This window comes from Corvus cornix, chromosome 12 (genome assembly GCF_000738735.6).
Source record: "Corvus cornix cornix isolate S_Up_H32 chromosome 12, ASM73873v5, whole genome shotgun sequence".
NCBI lineage: Eukaryota > Metazoa > Chordata > Aves > Passeriformes > Corvidae > Corvus > Corvus cornix.
This window is the reverse complement of record NC_046342.1, coordinates 10,435,886-10,461,740: the sequence shown is the minus strand read 5'-3', so window position 1 is coordinate 10,461,740 and position 25,855 is coordinate 10,435,886. Positions and strand designations below refer to the sequence as shown.

Sequence of the window (25,855 nt, the reverse complement as noted above, 5' to 3'; positions counted from 1 at the left end):
CCCGACAAACCCAAACAGAGGAAACGTCTTTCCGCAGCTCTTAATTGCAGCCTCCTGTTTACGCTGCCCACGCTGGAAGCTGTCACCCTTTCCCTACCATTTTCCACGGGCTCCGGGAGCGGGGCGGGAGAGCGGGGGACGGCTCCGGGCCCCCGAGCGCCGCCGTCCCGGGGGCTGTCCCCCGAGTGGGACCCGTCCTTGCTGGGACTGCTCCCACTGTGGCCGGGGGGCACCGGGAGGGGGCCGAGGCTGCTGCCGGCGTGGCGGGGCGTGCGGCGGCCGCGGTGCGGGCACGGCGCCGGGGCAGGACCGGCGACTGCCACTCACGGCGCCGCCTCCGCCTCCGCGGGCGGGGGCCGGGCTCGAACCCGCGGCCGCCGCGCAGGGCGGGCGCCGAGCCGCCCCCGCCGCGCCCAGATGTGGCGGGAGCCTCCCGCGCTCGCATCGCCCCGGCCGCGCCCGCGGGCCCGCGGGGACAGCCCCGGCACGGGCAGCGCACGGAGCCGGTAAGCGCCGCGCGGGGACGGGGCCGCGTTTCCTCCGCCCGCAGAGCGGGACTTTGTCTTGCCCATCCTTCCTCCCACCCCTCCCCAGCCGTGATTGGGGCCTCCCAGCTGTTTCCTCTGCTCCCCAGATGTTGGGCAAGAAGAGGATTGGTCCTACGTGGGGTAGCGCAGGGCCTCGGGGTGTTAGGGGTCCATCCTGAAAATGAGAGCATCAGAGAACATCTGGCAGAGGCTGATCCAGATGAGGGCTGGCAGGAGGTGATGGGTGAAAGACTTGGGGCACTGCCTGGGCCAGCAGTGGGACAGGCAGTATGAATGACAGTTCTATCAAGAAATGAGATCTGATGGCAGCAAAAGGACTACTGGTGAGAGCTTTGCATGTCTGTTTTTTCTTAAAAGATGTTGTGGGGTCATGGCAACTTCCTTGCAGATAGATGAGTCATGTAGTGCATGCGGGTCAAGTAAGGCACAAAAGGAAGGAAAAGTATCCGGATTAGCATGAGGATCAAAGAACTGTTTTGTTATTGAGGAGAGGTGGACAGCTGTGCTAGGTAGTATGCATAGCACACACCTGGATGTCAGTCCTTTGCTGGACTGTGGGATGCTAGGATATAAGGAAGTCAACTGCTCCCATTTATTGGCTGGGGGTCAGGTCCTGAAAAGGGTTGGATTCTGCTGGGCTCATTAGTTCGTGTGACTCCTAGTGTGAGAGCTGGTGGGTCAAGAGTTCAGGCCATGTGCAGCACCTTCTGCATTCTTCTAAGTGTTCTCAGGGGAAGAGCCCGGATGCACAGCAAGCACTGCAGTGTGAACACAGGCCTAGGAAGAGGTGCAACTACAGAAAGGGAGATTGGTTTGACACTGTACAAAGTTGAAGGTAAACTAAGTACTAGTATTTGGACCAGCAGAGCATCTTGGTTTGGGGAGTAGGTGGTAGTTTGCTGTCAGGTTAATGGAGTGCACAAAGAGCCAAAGGATTTCCTGTCTCTTACCTACCTGATACTTCTTTTTGTTATCTCATTGTTTCTGACTTCGTTTTTCAGAAAAACTGTGATTCAAGAAAGCCACCATGAAAGGTGAGGAAGTTCGGCAGAGGAGAAAAGAGGGAAGGTCTAGGAATGGAGAGCGATCCAGGCACAAAGGAAAGAGCAAGGGTAAACACAGAGAGAGACGACTTGGCAGCCAGGAAGCAGAGGATGTCTCTCTGCATGCACAGCAGAAGCTGCTGGCTGAGGAGAAAGCGGCCATGGCAAAGTCACAGGAAGAGTCAGCCATCTCAATTTGCCTGCAAGTGCTCCTGCCATACCTCCTAGCTGGGCTTGGCATGGTCTTGGCAGGCATGGTTTTGGATTATGTTCAGGTAAGGGAAAGAAACTCATCTGACATACCCGATATGGGATAATTGGGGGACTTTCCTTCAGAGGCAGGGGATTTGCTCTGGGAATGGCATAGTAAGGGAGGATTTGCAGCAGTTTCCTATGACAGCATGTCCCTCAAAGTCAGCTATTATGCACTGTGCAGCTCTCAAGAGACAACCTGTGGTGCTTTTCTGGCACCTTTCCTCCTCTGGATAAAAAAGAGAACGTGGTACTAAAGAGTATCTGAAGGATGATTAGGAGCATGCAGTCCTGTGCAGAGATCTCTCTTTGGTCCTGGGAAGAGGGTGGGTGAGTGCAGCCCCAAGGCTGGGGTGGCACAGTGCTGTCCTGCAGCAGATGGAGTGGTGATACCACTCACGGATGTAGCTCTGGACAGCCCTGCATCCGCTGCTTCCTTGCACAAGGCGTCCAGCACTGTTAACACTTCATACAGCAGCTCAGCCCTGCCTGTGCACCACATCCTTTTATAAGGCCTCACAGCTGATGACTTGTATCCTTTAAGTCCCATTTCTGACTCTGTGATGGTCAGGGATCTTTCCTCCTATGCTGCAGCAATACAGACCTTTAAGTCAGTTGTCAGCACCTAATTTTAGACAGTTTAAAGCTGCAGTTAATTTCCAGATTATAAATTGCCGTGCCTCTGCACTCTGGGTTACTCTCACTGCATGCCTCTTTGTTAACCTTGTTATTTGACTAACTAGCTGTGAGGTCAAACTACCCTGACCTATCTGATACAGTGACACTGAAACTACTGTGCTTACATTGACACCTTTCACAAATCTGGAGCTGTGTTCCTTTGTCATTAACCCAGGGCTGATCTCCCTGAGCTAGAAGAGCTGTAAAGGCTTAGGAGTGACACAGTATCCTTAACTGACCTTAGCATGTACTTGGTACCCAGCAGAATGTCTAGTCAGGTCACAGAACACCAGGCAAATCGAGAACACAGTGTCAAACCACTTTTTGTGTCCTTAGACATTATTCCCAAGAGTCTTGAACACTGAGCAGCCACTTCCATTTTTATTTTTTAGAGTTTTTAGATCTGCCTGTTCCTATGGATCTCTGACATTAAATGTATGTTTCTTCCTACTGTGAGTTATTAAAGTGTGAAATGGATTGCAGATGGGTTTACGATGTTGGAGGAGGACTTTTCTTTCAATGTTTCTTCCCTGGGAGTTTTTTTTTTCTAGGAAGAACTGAGCCACTAATATGAACAAAATGTGAGGCAAACCTCATTCTCCTCTGAAACTGCAAAAGTCTGGTTTCTGTTTTTCCAAATAAAGAGCTCACTAAAAGCTATCATATTAGTGCTTAAAGTATGGGAAATCAACCCATGCAACATCTCATAGGAAACATGGCTTCTGGCAATTAGCACAGCAGCTGTTTGTGCATGACCATGGACTGCTTGAGCACATCTCATCATGGACTTGCTGCTGTCCTTCCTTCCTGGCCTTTGCCTGGCTGCTGCTGCTGCTGTTTCTGTGGAACAACAGTGGGTCCCTGAGAGTCCTGGAGCCCCAGGCACTCTCCATCTGCCTGCTTTCCTTCTCTCCACCCAAGTTCTCTTCTCTGCGCTTTCCTAAAGTGGGGAAGAGAAGAGCAAGGTTAGAAACAAAAATAGACTGCTTGATGTGACAGAGGGCTCAATCAGGAGTAGTAGTGCTCGAGCAAGTGGGACGTGCAGTCCCCAAAAATCATTGTCCTCCTGTGAGTCCGTGGTGTTGGAATAGAGCTGCCTGTTGCTCACACTGCCACGTTGTGAGAGCATGCACGGGCATTTCTGTCTCTTCTTTGCAGGGATGATAAGGTACATATGAAAATGTGCTCTCAGACACTTGCCATCTTTCCGTTCTGTTTTTTGTACTGTGCCAGTGGATGGAGGCCCCAGATCAGGGTCAGGACTCACCAAAGAGTCTGTTTCTGCTTTGGCTCCTCCAGGACAATGCTACTCGTTGAGTGGTTGGCAGCGTGGGGATAGGGTGTATCTGCATGCAGAGAAGGGCAGCAGTGCACCTCCCCAGGTTTTACCATCTTGAGTGGTACAGCCGTGAGCTGTTGGGGATTTTTTTTCATTTTTTCACTAGCTAGTTACAATCTTTTTCCCACTGTTGAGCAATGCTGTCTTTCTTCTCAAACCTGCTGTGTCTTTTCTGGACAAATAAGGTATATTTATTTGCCAGGAAAATGTGGTGCATCTCCCTGCTCACAAATATGGTGTAGCTCTTTATCAGAGGCTCCTTAAATGCATAATAAAAGGACCCAGTGTACACACATGGGTCACCTGAACCAATTACCTTCTCTGCATACTGATTTATCGGTTGAGGGCTTTTTATGGTGCCTGCTTAGAAGGAGAGAGATGGAGCGTGATAAACTCATAAACCCTGTCAGGCTGACGTTTAGTACAGGATGTGTCGCTGCTGTGTTTTTTAATGTCATTTGAGTCATTTAGGCTCATTGATATTTCCTTTACATTAATGTTTCTGCCTGTCATCAACCCAGTTAGCTGATACAGTGACGTATGGGACTAGGTAGGCACATTATTTGAACTTGAAAACCTATGGTAGTTGTCCAGAAATTGTCTTTTATTTCCTTGAAGCCTCTGTGAATGACTAACCAGAACTGGGCCTTCATACTGTCATTTCTCTATTCCCAGCTGGTATAAAGAGGTTGGGTCATGTGTGCTTATTACAGGATTTTTATTAACCCCTCTCTTCCAGCTATTGTGGGACCTTTTTCCAGTTAGATTAGCTTAAATGTACTCTCCTGTTAGCTTTCAGCTCACTGGGCCATTGTTAGGTGGTGGAGACACATATACACACCAAGGCAGCTGGGAGTGGAGAAGGTTTTAGGGGCTGTACCAAAATAACAGCCTAGAAAGCAGTGAAGGACAGAGCCTCTGTAGCCTGGGTTTGTTTTCCACCCTGCCATGCTTCCAGGGAGATCTGCTGTCACCTCAGCCTGTTAGGCTCCGGGCTTTGGTTTGTGTGAATTCAGACCAAAGAAACACTGTCTAAATGGCTGAGAGCTTCCTCAGTTCCCTATTTAGCTGCGAGCACATCACGTTCTCTCCAACTCCCCCGCAATGCTGGGGACCCTGTCACAAGGACAGAGTCCACAAGCCATTTTTCTCTCTGCAGAGGGTGTGAGGGAAGGGGTTGATCCGTCCTAAATTGTGGTTTTTAGAGATTTTTGACTCTCTGATTCAATTAGTCTGCCCAGATTAATTATTAGAAAGGAGCCCCAGCAAAATACCACGACTCTTTTCCCTACATCCTTGACTTTGAGCTGAAGCCTTTACGGAGCAGGATACAAATTTTTTTTTTTGGCCGTATATAGCTGTGGTGTAGCTCTGTTTTTTGACCTTGTATCAGCTGCTTAACCATGAAGCCTCTGGGGTGAGACCCCCTCTCAAAGGCAGTGCCTTCCCGGGAGCATGCAGGAGCAGCGTGTTTCACTTCAGAGCAGGAAGGGAGACCAGCTCACAGAGTGCCCTTTCTCTCCCTTGCCTGTAGTGCACAGAGATTATGGAGCTACCTTAAATAGGCTCCGGCTATGACTCTTATCTTGGCCTTTGCAAACTAGCAGAAAGTTGAAGTGATGACAGCAGATAAGGGTGTTCGCTTTTGAAGCTTATTGGCTGGCTCTCGGAACCTTTTTCCCCCTGAGAGCCAGTCATTCAGAGGTACAGCTGGCATAGCCCGATTGTTCTGTCCCGCGGAGCCCATGGAGCGGACACGGGGGGCCGGGGTCTAGAAGGGCAGATCTGGTGTCAGCAGCCGGCTCAGCTGTGTCACCTGCCCGGGGCTGAGACCTGCGTAATGCCGTCAGCTGAGAGAGACGCGGGCTCGTGCTTTCCTTGACCTTTCTTCACCTTGGAGAAGTGCAGAATGGATCGTGGTCGGTAACTCCCCACCTCCTCGGCCTCGGGACAGCGAGGAAAGTTCAGCAGTGCTTGCGGTGGGAGCGAGGGAGCTGGGCTGGTTTGCAGCAGGCTTACACATTAAACCATCGTATCAGACGCACGCCGTGCTCTGACAAGAAGTGTAACCCGAGGAGAAAGGACACCAGTGTGTTTGAGCATGCTGAGGGATTCTTGTATGACCTGTCACTCTTTCAGTGCTGTAGCCTGAGCAGGTCTTACTGGTTTTTACCGAAGTGGTGGGAGCTGAATGGGGTGTGGGCTCATTTCTATTCATCCACAGACATCTCTGCAATCTTCTCTTCTCTTTTTTAATTCCCCCCTGGACATAAATCAGAGAAGTTGTGTCCATCAAGTTTGCTGCCACCTGGGCTCAACCCAGCTGAACCAATTTTGGAGGATACCCTTGCTGCAATCATCTGGACGTGCTCCTCGGAGGAGAAGAAACTAAACCAATTTGGCATCGTTGCTGTAGTTTGAGGAAAAACATTCCTTCTGACTTTGGAGAGAGCTACAAGGAGGATCTGTCTGATGTCCTGATCTCCCTCCATTTTCCTGCCGAGCATGGGGTAACAGTGTGTGACCATGGTGGTCACCCAGTTACAGTTGGAACTGTGCTTCCATGGCAAGAAGCTGAGAGGTTTCACCTGCAAGTTGACCAGGTCAGCCAGTGGATTTCTCCCAGAGACTTCATTCTCCATTGCCTCCCAGATTTTTGTGCCGTTCCTTCTGGCTGGCTTGGGAATGGTAGCTGCTGGCCTCTTGATGGATGTTGTTCAAGTAGGTACCTGTGATTAGGCAACTTGTGGTGAGAGGGTGGGCTAAGGCTCTGACCTTGAGTATTTGTGGTTGTTTGTTTTTAATGAGTGCAGTCCTAGAAGCCAGTCAGTAGTGTGACTGTAGGCTTTTGCTGTGCTAGAAGGACACTATCCATCTCCTTTAGATCAGTAGCTGGGCTTCTTATAATGTGGGATTGTGGTTTTCAGACTGGCTGCCTAACACTGTGCTGGGTGCATTAGACTGGCTGCTCCCTTTTCTGTATTGAGCTAAACACTTTGGTAAGGACTGCTGTGAAGCAACTGGATCAGACTGCAGCATATTGCCCAGTTGCATGATAGCATTTCTTTCCTTCAAAAATTGCTGATAAGGAGATCTAGGTCAGGGTTGTTACTAACTACCTGTTTTACTTAGAGGCAAGTTCATGCCTTCAGTTCTTTGGAAACAACTTAATGTAATCTTTGGTCTAGAAAGCATTTAGATACTGTGATGAGAGGCATGCCACCATAAGATGATTAGCATTGCCTACAAACTGTGTGCTTCTTGGGCAGTTTCTGAGGTGGGAATTCTAAATTGAATAACTTCCACTGACTTCCAGGAAGTGCTGCTGCATTTACACCATTGTGCCCACAACCAGGATCTATCCCATCCGTCTTTCCTTTGTACCAGTGGCACAAATAGAAATGTAAAATTTGATCTAGTTTGGGCATCTCATGCCAGTGGATTTACAAATCAAAAGGCTGGCAGAGTTTCCCAAGGATATATCCTGCACTCTGAGCTCACTGGAGTACATTGGATTCTCTGGCATTAATACCACAGGAGGAGCTAAATATGGATACTTGAATGTTTGGAAAGACAATACCTTGCTTGTTTTTTTCTTGCACTGGAAGAAACAAAGAAGGCAGAGAAGTTGAATTAAAGGGAACACAAGGAATATCAAAGAAGGGTTAACTGGAGTGGCACAGGCTGTTGTGTGCTGTGTTTGTCATCTCCACCTTGTGCTGTGCTTAGGCACAGACCTGTCTTGCAGCATTACAGAAGTTCTCAAACTACCCAAGATGTTATGCTAATAGTTAGCAGTTGTCTCAGACAAGGAGAAAGACAGAACATACCCACTCTGTACCTTGGAGTGAATAGGTCTTTGTCTGGAAGGAATCAATTCGCTTGTTAAGAACTGGGCTGTGTTCAAAAATGTAACTGTATCCAAACTGATGGAAACCACAAGCCATGTATGTGTGCATTGCACCTGTCCTTTAAATAACAATGTGCAATCTAGTTTGTGTATTTGCTCACTAGGCTCTAGAAATGGAGTCAGGCATGAAGCACAACCAAAGGAAGTGTATTTTCTGGTGAACTGTGTTGAAATAGAAGCCATCAGTCCATGAGTTCAGCTCCCAGAGGAGGGAGCCCAGTGCATTGAGAGTCACAACTGGCACAGGAGAGATGTTAGTGAGGTGAGCTGCCATGCTATCAACAACCACATAGCTAAAAACAAAACCAGTAGCTGGGAAAGTGCAAAGATCTTAGCCTTTAAAGGTTTGGGATATTCTTCTGTGCTTCTTTGTCTTTGAGCTGTTTATTTTCAACTCCCTGCAAGTGTGAGAGCTAGAAACAGTCCTGTCCAACTAAAACCGGACACTAAGTTTGTTTGCTTGAGGCCAGGTCCCATAAGACTCATATTGCCAGTCATGAGGGCTCACATTCTGAAACTACAGGTTTTTCAAGTCCAGGAGTCTGTGATTTGCCCGTTTTCTAGTGCTTTGTCTGGCTGAGGAATGTTTTGCCCTATTTGTAGTGACTGCAAAACATTCTTAGGAAACTGTGTCTGCCTTGGACAGGGAGATATATGGGCAAGCTTAAGGATGGTATCTAGAGCATAGATAATACTGAGTTTAATCCTGCTGCCCTTCTTTTATTACATACAAAATATCTTGAAATAACTCGGTTCTGTGTTGTGAGTCCAGCTGATGCTGTCTTTTGCAGTGCTCATATTGCTGTAAAGAGAACAAAGTGGAATTTGCTCATTCATATCTTATCAAACTTCTAAGGATTTTAGCAGTTTCTGATCTGCCCTGGGATGAAACCAAGAACTGTTCATGTTACTGTTTAAAAGAAAAATAAACAAAAGAGATTTATCTAGCCCAGTTGACTCTAAGGCTCAAACCTGGCTCTCCCATGCTGTAGGAAATGGATGCCCAAAGAAGTAGATGTTTGCCATTTTCTCTTTCTGTGTGTGCAGGTGATGCAGCCTCTCTGCAGGGCTGATAGCATGGCGCAGGTTTTTTTCTTCTGGACTCTTTTTCTGCCTCTGCTCCAGTGATCCCTGGCCAGCTGATCCATCTGGATTTTGGGCTGGCTGGTGTTGCTGGAGACCTTGAAGGGCCCTGCCAGTGTTTGGCCCACTCTTTTACAGTAAAGTGAAGAATCAGATTGAAGCTGGATGATCAGATTTCGAAGCAGAGAATCCAGGAGGAAAGCTTCCCTTTCACTTTCCTTTTCCACGCCACTGGAGTGGGACACAGTCCAAATAAAAGTCACAGACATAAGATATCTCTGTCCTTTGTTCACAAAAGCCCATGAGATGATCAGCTTTGAAAAGGATTTTGAATTGGCTTGCATTTTGTACTCCAGTATGTTTTGATCTTTCTGTTGACTTGTTCAGAGCAATGGAAAACCTCTGAGGCTTCTGAGCTGCTGCCATGGGAGATGGATGTCCTGGGGAGGTAACAGGTCGTGTGTGGGTCTGTGAGGACAGGGTGAGGAGCAGGATTAAAGCACTGCAGCTGGGGAAGCTGGCTCAGTGCATCCATCATGACCTGTCTGAGGGACCCCACAAGCAGATCCAGCCACCATGGGTAGATCACCTTCCTCAGAGCTGAGTTTTAGGGCTGAAACTCCAGTATGAAAATGTGAAGTGGCAAGGAGTCTCTTTCTGGCTCTGTGTCACCCTGTGTGGGTTTGCAATGCTGCATGGAATGTTTTTGTTCTTTTGAGGCCAGTTTTTGTCTCAAAGGACAGAGACATTTCCTAGACTTTGTTCAGGTGTCTTCATTCAGGTCATTCCTTGCCTGCATGGCTCCAAATTGCCCCACTCACCCACTCCTCCAGCTGACAGTCCTGCAAGTTGATGGCACAGGCATCATCTGTTTATTGTGTATTTCTGCAGTCACTAACACAATGGAGTCCTGGATGCTGTGGTATAAATCATTATGAATCTGTCCTTGGGCTCGTGATGAGTCACTAATGAGACTCAAATAGAGGCAATTAAGTCAGCTTTTTTTATTAGCACAGTTGTGTGATTATTAATTGTTCAGAGCTTTTAGGTGTAATTATATGTAAGGCAGAGTCCCAAAAAATCATACCTCATATGCTGAAACTTCTGTTATGATGGCTTGAGGCCTGCAAAATCTATTATGTCACAAGGATTGGAGCTTACCTAGATATACCAAAGTCATTTTTCCTGAAGGTGGAGTCCACAGAAAATACAAACAGTCAAGTTTTCCTGTTGCTTTCCATTTATGTCTTTTTATGTGCAAAATATGCAAGGTCTTAAGTATGAATTTCTGCACGCCTCTGTGCTTTAAATGACTGGGGGTTTTTACCTTGTGACTACAAAGTCTGTTTTTTCTCCTCTTTCTTTTGAAAGTGTCAAAGATATGTTTGGATCTTTATTCTTAATTAAAGAGAGAGGAGAGAGGAGGATATGAATCTTTAAAAAAGGTGTCCGCCCCTAGCTTTTCTCAGGTATTTAAGTTCCATGTTAACAAATTTAAACAAAACTGCAGTGTGTCAAATGAGGGGACTGTTGTAGTGTTGTTGGTTGTTTACACAACAGTAACGTACCTTTAACATTTTCAAACGTGCCTTTTTCCAGGTCACCACTGCCAGGAAAAGTGCCTTTTTTATATTGATAATAATGTTTTGCCTGTTATCTGCACTTCTGAGAGGTGCCTCCCACAACGTGCTCAGGACTGGCTCAGCTCCAATTTCATTCATCCTGACTGAGAAGGAAGCTGTGAGGTCTTCCCAGCAGACAGACACCACCACCTTCCCACAGCTTCCCACAGCTTCCCATGGCACAGCCAGAGAAAAACACCGAGCTGTTACACCCCGTATATATTTCCTAACAGGCTGGCAGCTGAATGTGTCAACATTTATTGAGTCTGTCCAACTGCCTGGATATTCAGGTTTATAGAATCCCAGTGGATGTGGAAAAGGTGGGTAGGGATGTGTGGTTTGTTTTGTCCTCTAGTGCCAGGATTCAGGACCACCATAGGTACTAGCCAGTGACAGGTTGGAAGTGAGGAACAAATTGATTCTTCACATGGTGTGTAGCTAAACTATGGAAATTTTTGCCACAGGATGGCACATGGGTTGGAGGGGGGAGTTTGGATGGGGACGTGAAAGAGAAATGCTTTCAACACTGGTAAGTGTGCAGAAAACACTCACCAGCTCAGTACCCTGTGGCAGATAGTCATAGTCTGGAAAATACACAGGAGAATTATCCCATTGACTTGTCATTTTTGTAGATTCTTGTTTTATACACCCAAATTTGATTATTGGCAGAGCTAAGGATGGGTTAGATGGACCTTTGACCTGACTCATTACAGCCACCCTTTTTTTCTTGTATTCTGCTCTTAGATGTTGGGCTCATTACTTTTCCTTCGTGCTGAACTGCCCCATTCTGTGATCTCATCCTGATTTAAACCTCTCTGGCTACAGCAGGACTTTGCCAACACCCTTGAAAGCATGGAAGAGGAATTAATTATATTCCAAGGCACTGCATGGAACAGAAATTAGAGAAGACATGTCAGTCAAAAAAGTTTCTTAAGTTTTCAGATTGTCTCTGGTGTTGCAGCTGATTCAACAGCTTTATACAGTTCAGCTTCAGAGGAGCAACAACAGACAAGATATTGGCCCAGCAGTTTGTCTTATGAGATATCTTAATTCAAAACCTTTTTCCAGCTGTACTGGGAATGTACTTGGTAACAGGATGATTTAGGAGCTGCCTGTGGAGAAGAGATGCAGAAATCTCATTCCCTCCCACCATGAGCCTTAGATGCTTGACTACAAGTTTGGTGAGAATAGACAGACACAACTTCTTGCTGTTAGATCATTTTCCAGATCTTTGTTTTTGTTCTTTTGAGTTTGGTTAGCAATAGAGGTTCCTGTATCTAGTGTCAGTGCAAAGGCTGGAGAACATGCTCTATTTTGTTTGGCTTGTGAACCTTAATTATTTTCCGTGTTGTTCTTAGCTAATGCTAAAGGCACATTTTAATTTGTGGGTTCCCAAAATCTTCTGTTGCCCCCAGAAAGAAAAATCTTTCCTTGTTAGGGTAGTGCTTTGTTGTGCATGAGGTGGAAAAAGAATACTGCAAGCTGAAAATTCCTTCCTTCACTCCCAAAATGCAAACCACAAAATGCATCAGGGCAGCATCTGCCCCCATGTGCACAGGATACCTGGAGGTGGTGAGCCAAGAACCTGCTGCCCTGGGGTGCAACAGCATTGGACTGGTCAGCATCACAAACTGAGGTCGTTGCCTTTGTTTTCTTCCAGCACTGGGATGTGTTTCGGACAATTACAGAAGTGTTTATCCTGGTTCCTGCCTTGGTTGGCCTGAAGGGTAATCTGGAGATGACACTGGCGTCCAGGCTCTCCACTGCTGTGAGTGTTAACAAGCTGGTGGGGGTGTGGGGAGGGGGGTGATTAACAGGGGGCATCAGGAGATTCTTCATTTATATAATCACACTGTATGAGAGATGCCCTTTTCTGCTAAGTAGAAACTAGTGGGGTGTCAGCATTAAAATAATGTGTTTGCCCTCGTTTTTTAACTGGAACAGAGAATTACCATCCGCACTTTGAAGGTGAATTAATCCCTGAGTGGCCACTTGCTGATATTTGGGGCCCTGTGACACATGAAGGAGACAAAGCCAGGGCTCCACAGCTGTCAGCTGCAGTACTGGATTGCTTTTCTGTGGGTATTGATCCTTGAGAGCTTCCCAGCAATCCTACTTCAGGGGGAGCAGACCGAGGCTTCTTGGAACCTACAGCAGCTTTTGCTACTCTATATTTGATCTCTTCTATCTCCCTAAGCAATTTCATTTACTTTGGCCTCTTTTTGTTGTGCCTCAGGAGAAACTGTAGCTTACCAGAGCAATTTAGGGGGAACAAAGGACAAAAAATGGTTTAATTTGTTCAGCTTTTTCTATGTGTGGGACGTGGTGGATATGCCCACTCCACCTTTAGCCGGGTGCCCTGCAACACCTCTGCACCTCCAGTGTGAGCCTCTGATGCCCCTGGGACACTGGGCTGGGGCATGGTGGAGAAGTGTCAAGAGGGAAGTGCAGGGAAGGCTGGGAGATGGTGACCTTCATTTGCATCTCTCTGACAGCCCCTTTCCCCCAGGGACCAGGTGAAGCTGCCTTCAGCAGCCACCTGTAGCATAGAAACAGCTTTACAGGATGTCTCTCTTGACTCCTAGGCTAACACTGGCCAGATGGATGATGCTCAGAAGCAATGGAAAATGGCCACCTGCAATTTAGCCCTTATCCAGGTAAGTCACTTCAGCTGGGAGATGAAAAAGTCCCTTTTCTCTTGCTATACTGCAAACCAGCAGCATCTGTTCCAGCAGTGCTGAATGCAGAGCTGGTGATTTGGGGCAGGTATCCTCAACACAGTCAAGCAGAGCCAGGACTTGACCTCCAGTAAAGCTCTGTGTGGCCCCAGAGCTTGTAGTTTAGCTGTAGAACACATCTAGACATTCATTGCCTTTGTGGACAAACTGAAATAATAGAACTCCTTTTGCAGCAGGAGCTGTGGCACAATCCCTGTTTCACAGCAGCCCCTGGATAAAGCCTGTCATTTACTGGCAGTGTTTGGGAATCAGCCTCGGGCAGGAGGGGAGAGATGGGAGAAAATGCCTCTTGTAGCTCCTTCTGCTTGTTAAAATCCAGGAACCAGCCTAGAGTTTGGACATGGCAAGACCCCAGGGCTTGTGACATGGGTCTGTATGCTTTCCCTTATCTCCCTCCACAGCTCCCAGCCTCCTAGGAGTGCAGTGCTGATGGGGAGCCCAGTTTTGTGTTGACCAGGGCTATTCCTTTGCTGATGGTGTCCTATGCTGAAGTGTTATCTGCCCTTTGCAGGCCCACAGAGTTTTTCTCCAAACTTTGTCAGGATTTGTTTTTTGATCCAGTGGAGCCTTGCAGGGATGCTGTTTAAATACATAAACAATCAGCATCTGTGCCAGGCTTTGCCCTCCAAGCTGTGTGGCAGTGCTGCAGTCGTGTGGAGCCAGGGCTCCCAGGGAGCAGATGTGGGCGAGTGCTCACCAGCTGTACTTTGGTCCCCAGGTCCAGGCCACTGTGGTGGGACTTCTGGCTGCTGTTGCTGCTGTGATCCTGGGAGCCATCTCCAAGGGCTCTGTGGAGCTGAGCCAGGCTGCTGTGCTGTGTGCCAGCAGCGTGACCACGGCCTTCATAGCTGCACTTTCCCTCGGTGAGTGGCTCTGCTTCCTCAGATCAAACGTGCAGCACTCAGGTGGGGAATGAACTGTCCCTGCCACCAGGGAGGCCCAGCTGGCATCCCTCTGGTCTGGCAGAGGAAGGAGGGATGCAGGGAGCTGTGTCTGCTGCTTTCATCCTCTCTGCATCCTGCCTTTGCTTCTCTTCCCCCATCATCTGTTGTTCACTGGGCTCTCAGCATCCACAGGCAGCAATCAAATCACATGAAAAATGCCACACACTGTGCATGGGTGTACACACTCCCCCCACTTCGTGTCCTTTGGGTGCCCCATGTGCCATCTACACTGGCCCTTTCCCAGGGGAGGGTGAAATAATGTCACCCAGGAAATGGAGGGTCTGTTAGCAGACAAATCCAGACCACGCTCGAGATAGACTTGGGTCACCTCATACCCTGAGTGGGGTTGTGGCCAGTGCTGTGTTTTACCTGGTGTGAGCTGGGAACCAGGCAGTCCTCTCCCCTGGCTCTTCCTCTTCCAGGGGAACTCACGGGCTGGACAGCAGGAGCTGTTCTGAGCGGCCTGAAGATCTCCAGTTTGTAGGGCTGCCATACGAGGGCAGCATGGTACCCCGAATAGAGGCAGCTGGCACATCGGATACAGCAAGTTTTCTAAATGAAAAGGACAAGTTAGAACAAGTGCATATCCCGAAGCTGGAGTCAGAGGGTGATTGTAGATGCCTTTGATGAAAAACGTGGGATGAGGCAGTTGTTAAAAAGCAGCAGCTCAGCTTTCATTACCCTTCCCTACAATCTCCCTGCTTGGTGTGGTGCAGAGAGGCTTTGCTGCTGTACTGTCTCAGGTTTGCTGCTGACATTAGTTTTTTTTCCCTGGACACGGTCACAGACAGCCTGTGTGTGGGTGTGCACGATGGGAAGCTGCTATTTTTATGGCCAGGGAGAGAAGCAGCATGAGCTGTGCTGTGGGGAGGGGAGTGTGGGTGTCTGGGAGGGCCGCTGTGGAAATGTCATGCTGTGTGAGGATGTGTTTTTGCATGAGGGATGTTGTATCAGAGAAGGTGCACATGTGGCATTTCTTGGGGTAGAGCTGATGCTCCTGTGCATGCTCAGCTTTGGAGGGGCTGTGTAGACAGGGACAGAGAGGTGGGGAGCTAGAGGGAATCACCATTTCTCAGGCTTCCTTTGGTGCAGCCTGTCAGCCACGGAAGGACTTTGAAGAGATGTCTTATGTCTTGTCTCAAGGCCGCCCATGCTACTTACACAGCAGTGGGGCCTGGCCAGGCAGGGCTTATTCTAGGTGCCTCTTCCACAGGCCTGTGAGAGATGTGATAGCTGAGGAATTCCCACATGTTCATCAGGGTTTGGGGTTTGTGCTCCTAAACTTACCTGGGCAAGCAAAACTTCCCTCCTCCCCTGCAATGCTGAAAAGCAGCTCAATATTCCAGGTGCACCTCAGAGTACGAGGGAAGAGATGTGGGCCACCTCCATAACCCCTTGGCTCTGGAGCTGCTCACAGCATCAATATGCACCCTGTGCAAATTAAAGCAGCCCCAAAGACTCTGGGACATGAGGGCTCAGTCTGATGGCTGGGCTGACAGGCTAATGCAGGCTCCTGTAAGGAAACTCATTGCTCCTTGGTGATTCAAACTTTGAGGAATTTTGGTCTAATATGGAAAATATCTTTGTGCTATGGAATCCAGAGGAGGGGATGGCACCAGGAGGCTGCTGTATGCCTGCTGTGTGCTTATCTATGAGTGTGCTTCGTGCCTGGTCCTGCTTCAAGGCAGTAAAGATTAGGCTGCTCAGGAGGGGAGCTTCTACATTTGGGCTGCCTGCTGGTATCTCCTTTGATCCCTGGAATTTGCTTGTGTGCCTCTGGGCCCTTGGTGCAGTTCATAAGGGCAGAGTCATACCCTTCAGGTTGGTGAAAGCAAGAGGACAAATTCCTGGGGTGTCCAACTTGCAGCTGCGTGGTGCTGCTGTGGGTAATGTGCCTCTCACTTCTCTTAGACCCCCACGTCCCTCTGGGGCAAAACATAGCAGAATGCTTTCTCTGATGCCTGCTCTGTGTCTTCTCTAGGTCTGGTGATGATTGGAGTGATCATCGGAGCAAGGAAAGTTGGGATCAATCCAGACAATGTCGCCACACCCATAGCAGCGAGCCTTGGAGATTTGATAACCCTTTCCCTCCTGGCAGGAATCAGCAGTACACTCTTCAAGTACATAGGTACAGTGTTGAGCAGGCGATTGCAGCTCAGCAAGGGAGCTCACAAATCCTTGTGAAATTACTGCAGGCTGCCTAAGCATTTCTGGCGTGCTTCAGAACGGAGGCTGTCATGCCACTGGGGTAGAAAAATGACCAAAGAGGCTTTTTCCAGGCTTTCTTTTAGTAACAAACTGGGAGGCAGAGCCTAATAAACACAACTGGGATTTGTCAAAGAAATGACCAACATGTATTGTGCAGCTTTGGAACAGCAGGTTGACATATGTGACACTGACTCTGTTCCTGAATCTGCCACTAGCCAAGCAAAACTACTTCCTGTGCATGGGTAATAGCAGGTCCTTCTTCACAAGGCAATTTCAGGGTTTTGGCACTTGTAAAATATTCTTGTATCCTCTCACATGGAGAGTCATGGATAAACAAGCTATCCAGCTGGAGGGAAGCAGTCTGCAGTGTTTTGTGCTTGCAGGACTCTGAGTAGGAGTTGTGGCTCTGGGGTTAGCTGTGCTGCTGGTTGCCAAAGACTTGAGCACCTGCTGAACCTCAGAAGCTCAAAACATTGGTGATATATGTCTGACTTGCTTTTAAGGTGTTAGGCTACTTACTGTGAGCCTAACCTAGAACAGAAATGGGAAAATAAAAAGATCCAGCAAACTCAATACCATTTGAAACCCAAACTGTTGCTTCAGACTGTGAGCAGAAGCAGTGAGGCAGCTGTTCTCAGTTTGCATAACTCGTTCCATGTGCAAGCACAAGTGAGGGAGTGAAGGAGCACACACTGCAGGGAGAGGCCTATGAATTGCTTCCATCCAGTCCTCCTTGAGCTTCAGAGGTGCTTTTTTTTTAATAGGATTTTTCCATGATGCCATCACACCTGCCTCTGTAAAGCTGATCTGTCTTTCAGTTGCTATGCCTCAGATAATATCTCCCAGGGAGCACACGGCAGAACAACTGATAACCTCTATGGCCGTGACCAGAGAGCATTTGTGGGGTTGCCAGAGTAGTTTAGAGAGCCTTTTGAGATGGAAAATAGTCAGCACCCAAGTCATTGGGAGCATGAAGTGAGGCAGGTAGGAGGATGGCACTGCTGATGGTGCTTGAACAAATCCATTTCCCTCCCCAGTGTGTAGTAAGAACAGGTCACACTCTAAAAACTTCTGAGTCCTACCAAAATATATACGTATCCTTCAAAAATAATGATGAGTCTGTAAAGTTTGATGCAGCACCATCTCCTTCTGCAGAATATCCTCTTGCCAGAGAAGATTCTTAACTTTTTAAAAATTGTCTCTGGTCCTTCTTGGTCCTGCACAGTGGAGATACAAACTGTGCCAAAGGGTTTCAGCTTGCTTATGCCTGTGAGAGAATGTGGCAGAACTGGAACGTGGAGCCTGAAGATCATTCATCCTACCAGGAGTCTTTCCGTGGGCTCTGATAAGGTTTGATAGACTCCAGTGCTCTGTGTCTGCATTATTTAAGAAGGAATTAATTGCTGGAAACAACGAGGGGTGTGGGTAAGAGACCCAGTACAGCAGCTAAGTCTGTCATACAACCCACCTGTCCTGGATGACTCCAGGGGGTAGAGTGCATTGACAAAACTCTTAACTCCCCAGGAGCTGCATTTCAGTGCCCACTGAAGCCACTCCTAAAGAGTTGCACCGCTTTGTGTAAGAGCCTTTGCTTCACAGAAGATGCCATCACGTCAGTGCTGTTGCATCCAGGTAGCCCAAGGCCCTGGCAATGACGTTTTTAAAAATGCACACTTGGAGCTGCTTCATCTCCCAGATTATCTGCAAAGTCGGTGTTACATCCCACTGCCTTTGGCCCCAGCTCAGAGACCAGATGGAGAGCTTTGTTGAAGAAGCATTTTTGTATCAAAAGGGTTGGCATCAGCCCCATTGCTCGAAGGTGTTTCTCATGCTTCTGAGTCATGTTTATTTTCTTTTAGTGCTGCACATCTACTTTTTTTTTTTATTTCTTTGCTTCTAAAGATCACTCCAAGGCTATGCCTCTGCTGAATGGAAAAAGCACCTAATGGAAGCACATGCAAGCTAGCACAAAAGAAATCCCAGATCTTAAGTGGCTTATACATGCCAGAGAACATTTGTTCCTATAGAGCAGACCAGCTGCTCAGCAATTCTGCTAGCTTGCCTCCTAAATTACCTCTTACCTCTTGTTTTAGGTGAAAGTGTGAGGTGTGAGCTGTGCCCTAAGTAGGATACAGCTTCCACAGAGGAGTTTCCCCCTTTCCCTGCTGTTTGATTTGTACCCTGAAGCCAGAAATTTTGTGACTTTTTGTCTTTCTTAGTTGGAGATGGAATTGGAGAGTTGTTCGTCTTCAAATATAACTTGCTTTGAATCCTGCTGATTTTCAGGCAGCATCCTCTAGCAGTGATTTTCAGGGATTAATTATGGATTTCTGTGGTGGAATGAGGTGGCTTTGTGGGGACTATCATGGTTCATGTGATTTTTCATCTAACATAACTCGGTTGGAGCAAGAGTCCTGCTGCCTTTCTTCCCATCTTTGTGCAATACGATTTTGGCAACCAATGAAGCTGCGGGCATTTAATTCAAGATTTCTTTTCCTTGCCAGATGTGAAGTACCTTTCTCCTCTGATCTGTGCTGTCTTCATTGTCATGATCCCTCTCTGGGTTGCTATAGCCAAGCAAAGTCCTTCCCTGGCCGAAGTCCTGAAATCTGGGTGGCAGCCGGTTATTGTTGCCATGAGCATCAGCAGGTAAAGGAGGCACTGCTCCCAGCCCACCCCTGTGTGCACACTGCAGAGAGACCCCTTGCTCACTTAGGCCATCAACAGTGACACTGGAAGGGACTGCAGAAGGGTGTTTGCCCAGAGCTTCTCAGCCCTTGGTGACTCTCCAACAGGCTGCAAGACAGCAGATAAGGAGCCCCCAAAGGACTGAAAAAAGCAAATCATTTTAAGTCTCACTCGCACATCCAGGCACCACATGGGTGACAGCCAGGAGACTGAAAGCACAGATGATGATCATCACAAATTGTCAGGCTTCAACCTCATTCTTATCCAGCTGCAAGGGGAAAATATTGGTAAACATAGAGCCAGGTAGTTCATTCCTCCTGTGCTACATCTTTCACAAGCAGCAGAGATCTGGGAGAGAGTTTTTAAAAAAGTGCTAAGGCCAGTACAGAAGTGTAACAAAACTTTGTGTGAGAATGATAAAGCTTTCCTAACTACTACCAGTTTTGCCTGGGGGTGGCCAAGGAGGTCCTTCTGAACTCATTATGCCATTCACAAAATGTGTAATGCTTTCTGTTGGTGAAAACTGAGCTGTAAAAGGGGTACATGGTGAACAGTCCCACCCTGGCAATGGGGAAGATACAGTAACCCACCTCAGTGTGCTATTTTCACAGTGTAGGAACTGCCCTGGGAAAAGATTGTTCCACCCTCATTTCCTGTCCTTTTTTTTAACAGCATTGGTGGGCTCATCCTGGACAAAACTGTAACTGACCCAAACTTTGAAGGCATGGCGGTTTTCACACCTGTGATTAACGGTAGGTTGGGCTTGGGGGGTTATGCATGCTTTTATTTATCCCTCCCCCTCCTCCCAAGGGTTCTGGTATCTGCTGTTGCCCCTGCAGAGAGATCAATGTTCAAGACCCTGCTCCCATCATGAGTGGAACTACTGGTCCCCATCACATCCCTGCTTATGTTTTGAAGTGTCTCTGGAGCAAAATAGCAGCGAGGACAGAGCTGTGCAGAAAGGTTAACAGCATCTCTGAGAGCTATGTTGACACTTCTCATAACATCAAACCTACTGGGATGTCACAATAAATCCATTTTCCCTTGTTTCCTTCCCTCCACTCAGTAATTTGTGCTGTGCAAGCATCCCCTATACAGATTGTTGATAAATATTAATATAATAATATTATATACATGTATGTATCTAAAAGATTATATATGTGGATTGGATATAATTGGATTTTTAATATATATGTCTCAACATATTTTGTGTATATTTGTGGTTATATTTATATTCACAGTACTTTTATACACACACCTATCAGTACAATCTGCTGGGAATCCTTGTATCACTGAAGATCCACTGGCTTTTTTATCTTATTATAACATTCTTGTAGGACAGGCCATTCCAGGGGAAACCCAGGTTCCTAGGGCAGGCTTGGCCTCATGTCACTCCCAAAGCATGGTGTCCTGTTGCAGTGCCAGAGGGTGTCACCCAGCTGCCACCTTACTGGATCTGCATAAAGACAACCACCTTGCTGACAAACCCTTTCCAGCAGGGTTAGCCAAGGAACCTGCTTGGGAAAGTCAACAGCCGTTTAGTTGAGCAATGATTGACCCAGAGGTCGCTCTGTGGGGACAGGTGACTCGTTTGGCAGAGCTGGTGGCAGAGTTATGCAGTGCTCTGTGTCTTTGCACAGGCAGCTCTTCACTTTGAATGTGCAGAGCATGGCAGTGCATGGCTCAGGTCCCACCTTGAGCCACAGTGAGACAGCCTGAGTATTTTCACTTTGATTCCCGTCTGGAAAATTTCACATTTAACGATGGTTTCTTCTCCAGGGAAAGGAAAACATGAGAAGCCTGTAGCATCTGGCTCACTGTTATCTTTTATGTGGCATTTCCACCCTGAAAATACTTTGGGTGGGGATGGTTTGCTCCACAGATCATTATCCCTCTATTTTCTACTGGAAAATGTACCGGCTTTTTCATGTTTGCTAGAATTAATCAGTCTGGAAGGAATTAATTTACTTTAATTAGCTAACATATTTGGGTTCTAATTCATTCTCATGATTCCTTCTCATTTAACAAGTGTGTTAGGTACCTTCAGACAGACATACAATCACTCTCTGTGATGTCTGTTGCCTTTTAAATAATAATGGTTCTCTGAGTGAGTAAATCCAAGAAGTGGCCATGAGCAGCATCTGCACTGCTTTCCCTGGGTGCTGTTCACAGACTGTGTCAAACCAGGTGCAATTACATCCTCTTCAGAGGCCACATGGCATTTACATCCAGTGCTGGGGAGAAAGGGAAAATGTTTTCAGTCAGCAGTCAGAAGGATACAATTACTGGAGCCTTCCTGATTTTTAAGAGCTGTTCCTGCAAAGTGAATAGTGCAGCACCACTAGGGATGCAGGGATCAGGTTTTCTCTTTCTCTCCCTGCTGCTCTCAGTGGATGCAGATTGACTCACCTTGGGTTAGGTTTTAGATTGATGTTTCCTGCTGTGGTGAAGCTGGTTTACAAGTTTTCTGTGTTTTGGCCTCACAGGTGTTGGAGGGAATCTGGTTGCCATCCAAGCCAGCCGAATTTCTACATTCCTGCACTTCTGGAGCATGCCTGGAGTTTTGCCGTACAAGATGAGGCAGAATTGGCCCAACCCATGCACCACATTCTTCTCATCAGGTAGACCCTGAACCCTTGGTGTCCATGTCTCAAGGCCTGTGATCACAGATAGCTCCTTTCCCAAGCCTGGTTGGTGAAGGACTAGGTGGGTTTCAAAGGCAGAACTTCCCCCTTCCACAGAGAATTCTCAGATCTGAGAGAAAACATCTTTGCAGTGGGCAGGTGAAAAAAAGGCTTATGGCATATTTGCTCACTGGCATGCAAAGAAAGTGGCCTTCAGGGAGGACTAAAGAAAGTAATTGAAAAAGAATCTTAGATTTGATCTAACAGAAAGTCATTTTAATGGCCAGCCTAGAGCCGTCACCTGTGGACAGAGCGGTGAATAGACCATAATCTTGCTGAAAATCAGCAATTCCTCCGTCTTCAGCACTGGAAATACTTAAGCATCAGCAAAACTCAATTTTGGGTCTGTTGTCTTTATAGAGTTCCTCTTGATTTTCCCTGTTAGGTTGAGAGTTAGTGCTAGATCAAACTATAAACTGGGAAAATCTGTTGCAGCAAGGCAGAGCAGAAGTTGTAAGAGGCAGAGAGCAGCTGAGAGGAGTGTCTGCAAGAATCAGAGTGGATGAGCATGGAGCACAAAGTCTTTGGCATGTAGTTTCAGTGCTAGACAAAGCTGCTGGGCTGATCCTGCAGATGCTTCCCATGTCTGTGTGATCTGGAGAAGGCATTAGCAGTGTGGTTGGTGGGAGGGGACAGCCCCAGGTTTATGCATTAAAACATGCACTGTGTCCTGCCCTCCCGCACCCTCTGCAGCTGCTGTTACCCCTGTTTCTGTCTCTGTGCTCTGCAGGGGTGAATTCCAAGTCAGCCCGGGTCCTGTTCCTCCTGGTTATCCCAGGGCACCTCGTGTTCCTCTACACCATCCACCTGCTGCAGGGAGGCCACACATCCCTGTCCTTCACCTTTGTGATGTTCTATCTGGCCGCTGCTTTGCTGCAGGTAAACCCCAAACTCTCATCCAAAAGGGACCTATCAGATAACATAAAACCAGCGTTCTCCAGGTTAAAAAGGAGTCACAGTAAAACATCCAGCAGCAGCCTCTGTTTCCTGTTGTCTCAGGTGTGCTTCTACCAAGCATCATGTACCTTCTGTAGGTCCAGTAATACTTCACCCAAATTGCCAGGCTCTGGTTTCCCACATGAGCATGACTGTGCTTTAGGGTGAGAGGAGGAACAAGTTCTCAACGTCCTGAGCTGCAGTGAGTGTGCAGAGACACACTTAGCAAGGAAGTACCTTGTTTTAAAGTGTTCACTTCTTCAGTCTCTAAGCTCCAAGTATTTCTAGGCTGCCTCTAGTCACCCCAGCAAGGGGCAAGTGAAAAGCAGTGAACTCCAGCCAGCAGGTTTCCCCACCCTTTTTGGAAACCAGTGTCACATATTATGGTGAAGACCTAGAGAATCCCTGCGGGCAGGGCCATGTGGGTAAAAAAACAAGGGGAAAACCCAGGCCCTGAGCAGTTCTTCTTCAAAAGTAAAAGTTCCTGGTAGGCAATGGGCAGATCATCTGATTTGTCCTGCTTGTTCCCTTTTGCTGTTTTTCCTGCCCTGTAAACTTTATTATTCTCACTCAGAAATGCATGTGGCTGTTGCCTGAACTCACAGAGGCTCTGACTTCATTTGCCCTTTTAAATCAGTGATTAATTAATTTGCACGGTGAGGTGGCTGACTCTCACTTTGCCTTACAAGCAGCCTTGTCTCTGAGGGTGAATTCCTTGTGTGTGTAAACAATCAGTTTTTCTCGACCTTTGCACAACCCTGAGCCCAGCAGCACAGCCATAGTTGTAAAGGAAAATATTTATTCTTCTCTTTATGCATCGAGGTAACTCCTCAACCAAAGCCAAGCATGAAAATACGAAGAATAAATGACAGCATAAAGAGCAGCATCCCAGCAACACCACTGACCCCGAAAGATTCCCGTGGAGGCCAAAGGAGGAGAATACACTCAGCCTGGTCCTTTTTTCCCCCTGTTATACTTTTTATAAAGAAAGACAGTAAGAAAGAAGGGGTGGGAAAAGTTTGGGTCAGTTGGAGGAAGCCCAAAGAGAAAGATCAGAGGCTCAGAAAAAATGACCTCAGGGGAGTGATTGAATGGACTGGGGTTAATTAGTCCAAAGTAGAGAGGCTTGAGAAAAATCTGGTTAAACTACCTTTAATCTACCAAATTTCTGTAGGGAGGGACAGAATAATATTTGCTGTGTGGTCACTAGGGGAGGAAACATGAAATCATGGATTTCAAATGGAAAAAGGCAGATTCATGTTAGGCTTTGGGAAAAACAAAAACGGGGGGAAAAAAGCCATGGGGTTGATTGCTTAGTGTGGCATCTCCATCTCTGAGGGTTGTTCAGCACAAGTTAAACAAATTTTCCATCAGGAAAGATGTGGATGTATTTGATCCTGAATTGAGGAAGACAAATGATCTTGGTAAAACTCTTGAATTTCCAGCCAGCTTTAGTTTCTGTGATTCTGTCATTTAATTTGCTTCCCCCATCTCTCCTCCTCCCTTTCTCCCAACCCAGCTTGCAGTCTTCACCTTTAGAAATGCTGCCTCAGGCTTTGGTTCCTGATGTGCTGTGGTCTCCCATGGAGGGACCACAGATGTGGGGCGCAAATTCTCTCTCCCTTCTTAGTTCAATTAACTAGACAGTCTTTAACCAAAGTATTTTTTCCTCCATCTGTTTATCAGAATTGGGAATGAAATAAGAATTAAAAGAAATCACAACAAAGATTTTTAAAATGTTGAGGTGAAAAAAAAGAAATTATTTTATTTTTCTAACATGTCAGTTCTGCTTGGGATAGCTTTGATGTAAAAACTGCCTCAAACTCCAGTTGTCCACTGAGACTTTTAGGAAAAACAAAGCAGACATGACCTGAATTTCTGATGGAAAAAAGAAGGTTGAAGAGAAAAAAGTCTGGCAACGAACTTGTCCTTTGGGGTTGCCTGCATATTCACATGAGCCCTTCATCTGGTGGAGTGAGTGGGAGCACTCCCATTCAAGGCATGGGAGGTAGGAACTGCACCTTTGGGAGATGCTTTTGGTGTGGCCAGGCTCTGGTTTGGGCAGGCGGTGCTGGTGAGCAGTTCAAGCAGGATCTCCACACCAGCTCTCTGGGGAAGGTGCAGCTGCTCAGTGCCCCCTGTTAGCTCTGGTACCCTGGCCATGGCCACATCACTTTGGCTTTGAGCTGAGGGTTTCTGGGCGTTACCTTCCCGCTGCCTCACAGCAGGGCCTGTCTTGCCTCTCTCAGGTGGGGATCCTGCTCTACGTGGCCGACCTGATCGTGCGCCTGATGTGGAGGAAGGCTCTGGACCCGGATAATTTCTCCATCCCCTACCTCACTGCCCTGGGTGATCTCCTGGGCACTGGATTCCTGGCCATCTGTTTCCGCCTCGTTTGGCTCATCCACGGCACAGACATGAACCTGGGGAACTGAGAGTCCACGTGCTGCTCTCATCACGTGTGATACGGTGCTTTCCTCAGGACAACGGGGTTCCTGGCGATCCACACTGGGTCACCTGGCTGGGTTGGGCCTCCCCTGCCACCCCGACACCCCACCTGCCCTCCCCATGGTGCCTTAAAGCCAGGCTCATCCCCCTCGAGGAATCAGCACCCACAAACTCGTGCCCTAGCAAGTGAGCGAGACGGTTTTAAGAAGCACCTGCTGCTCACACCTGCACCTGGCAAACAAGGCAACAGGGAGCATTTGGGCCACTGGAAGGAAGGAGCATTTGGGCCGTGGTTTCAGTGCCCAGCCCTGATACGGCCCCGAGGCTGCTCCAAGGCCTGCCGAGGTCACTGTGTCTGATCCTGCAAGCGGGTGTTGCAGCCCCTCCATCGGACTCTGACTTTCCATCAAGGGAAATTCTTGATTCAGCCCACTTTCCTCCTGCTGAATCCCTGGAGTAGGAGAGCAACCAGGTCTTTAAACTTGTCTCCTCTCCATCGCTCAGAGGCTCAGGATCTGAGGCAGTGAGCTGCTGGCTCATGCCCAGTGGGAGGTTATCTAGGGATACCACCTACCTGCCCTGGCAGCATTGCTGGTGTCTGACCAAAAAGCTGGTTAGATTGCATTTTGGGGGCAAGAAGGTTTGTTTTTACGGTTTATGAAATGTCCTGTCCAGTAGTTAAAATGTTTATAGAAACACACACATTAATAAAGTGGGTAAAAAAAAAAAAGTAA

At 47.6% G+C, this 25,855-nt stretch overlaps 1 protein-coding gene across 9 annotated transcripts; it reads left to right on the top strand.

The window, feature by feature from the left end:
• The first annotated feature begins 418 nt into the window (after positions 1 to 418).
• Positions 419 to 25,855, top strand: SLC41A3 (solute carrier family 41 member 3). Of its 9 annotated transcripts, none has more exons than XM_039559116.1 (11): positions 419 to 506; positions 1,550 to 1,866; positions 12,136 to 12,243; positions 13,061 to 13,132; positions 13,932 to 14,076; positions 16,139 to 16,285; positions 18,870 to 19,014; positions 19,726 to 19,805; positions 21,540 to 21,674; positions 22,468 to 22,616; positions 24,923 to 25,855. In XM_039559116.1, the coding sequence occupies exons 2-11, from the start codon at positions 1,576 to 1,578 to the stop codon at positions 25,106 to 25,108; spliced, it is 1,458 nt and encodes a 485-aa protein (XP_039415050.1). In that variant the 5' UTR covers positions 419 to 506; positions 1,550 to 1,575; the 3' UTR covers positions 25,109 to 25,855. The 9 variants fall into 9 exon arrangements, with proteins under 9 accessions (XP_039415050.1, XP_019136023.1, XP_010388403.1 ...); XM_019280478.3 differs by lacking the exon at positions 419 to 506 and adding an exon at positions 741 to 871; XM_010390101.4 differs by lacking the exon at positions 419 to 506 and adding an exon at positions 6,139 to 6,581 and having other exon boundaries at positions 1,780 to 1,866; positions 24,923 to 25,108.

What these genes read in the sequence shown, in the direction of transcription:
- SLC41A3 (XM_039559116.1), top strand. Translation starts at nt 1,576, where the DNA reads ATGAAAGGTGAGGAAGTTCGGCAGAGGAGAAAAGAGGGAAGGTCTAGG. An exon ending in GCAATTTAGCCCTTATCCAG is followed by an intron (nt 13,133 to 13,931) that starts GTAAGTCACTTC and finishes TTTGGTCCCCAG; the next exon opens with GTCCAGGCCACTGTGGTGGG. An exon ending in CATAGCTGCACTTTCCCTCG is followed by an intron (nt 14,077 to 16,138) that starts GTGAGTGGCTCT and finishes TGTCTTCTCTAG; the next exon opens with GTCTGGTGATGATTGGAGTG.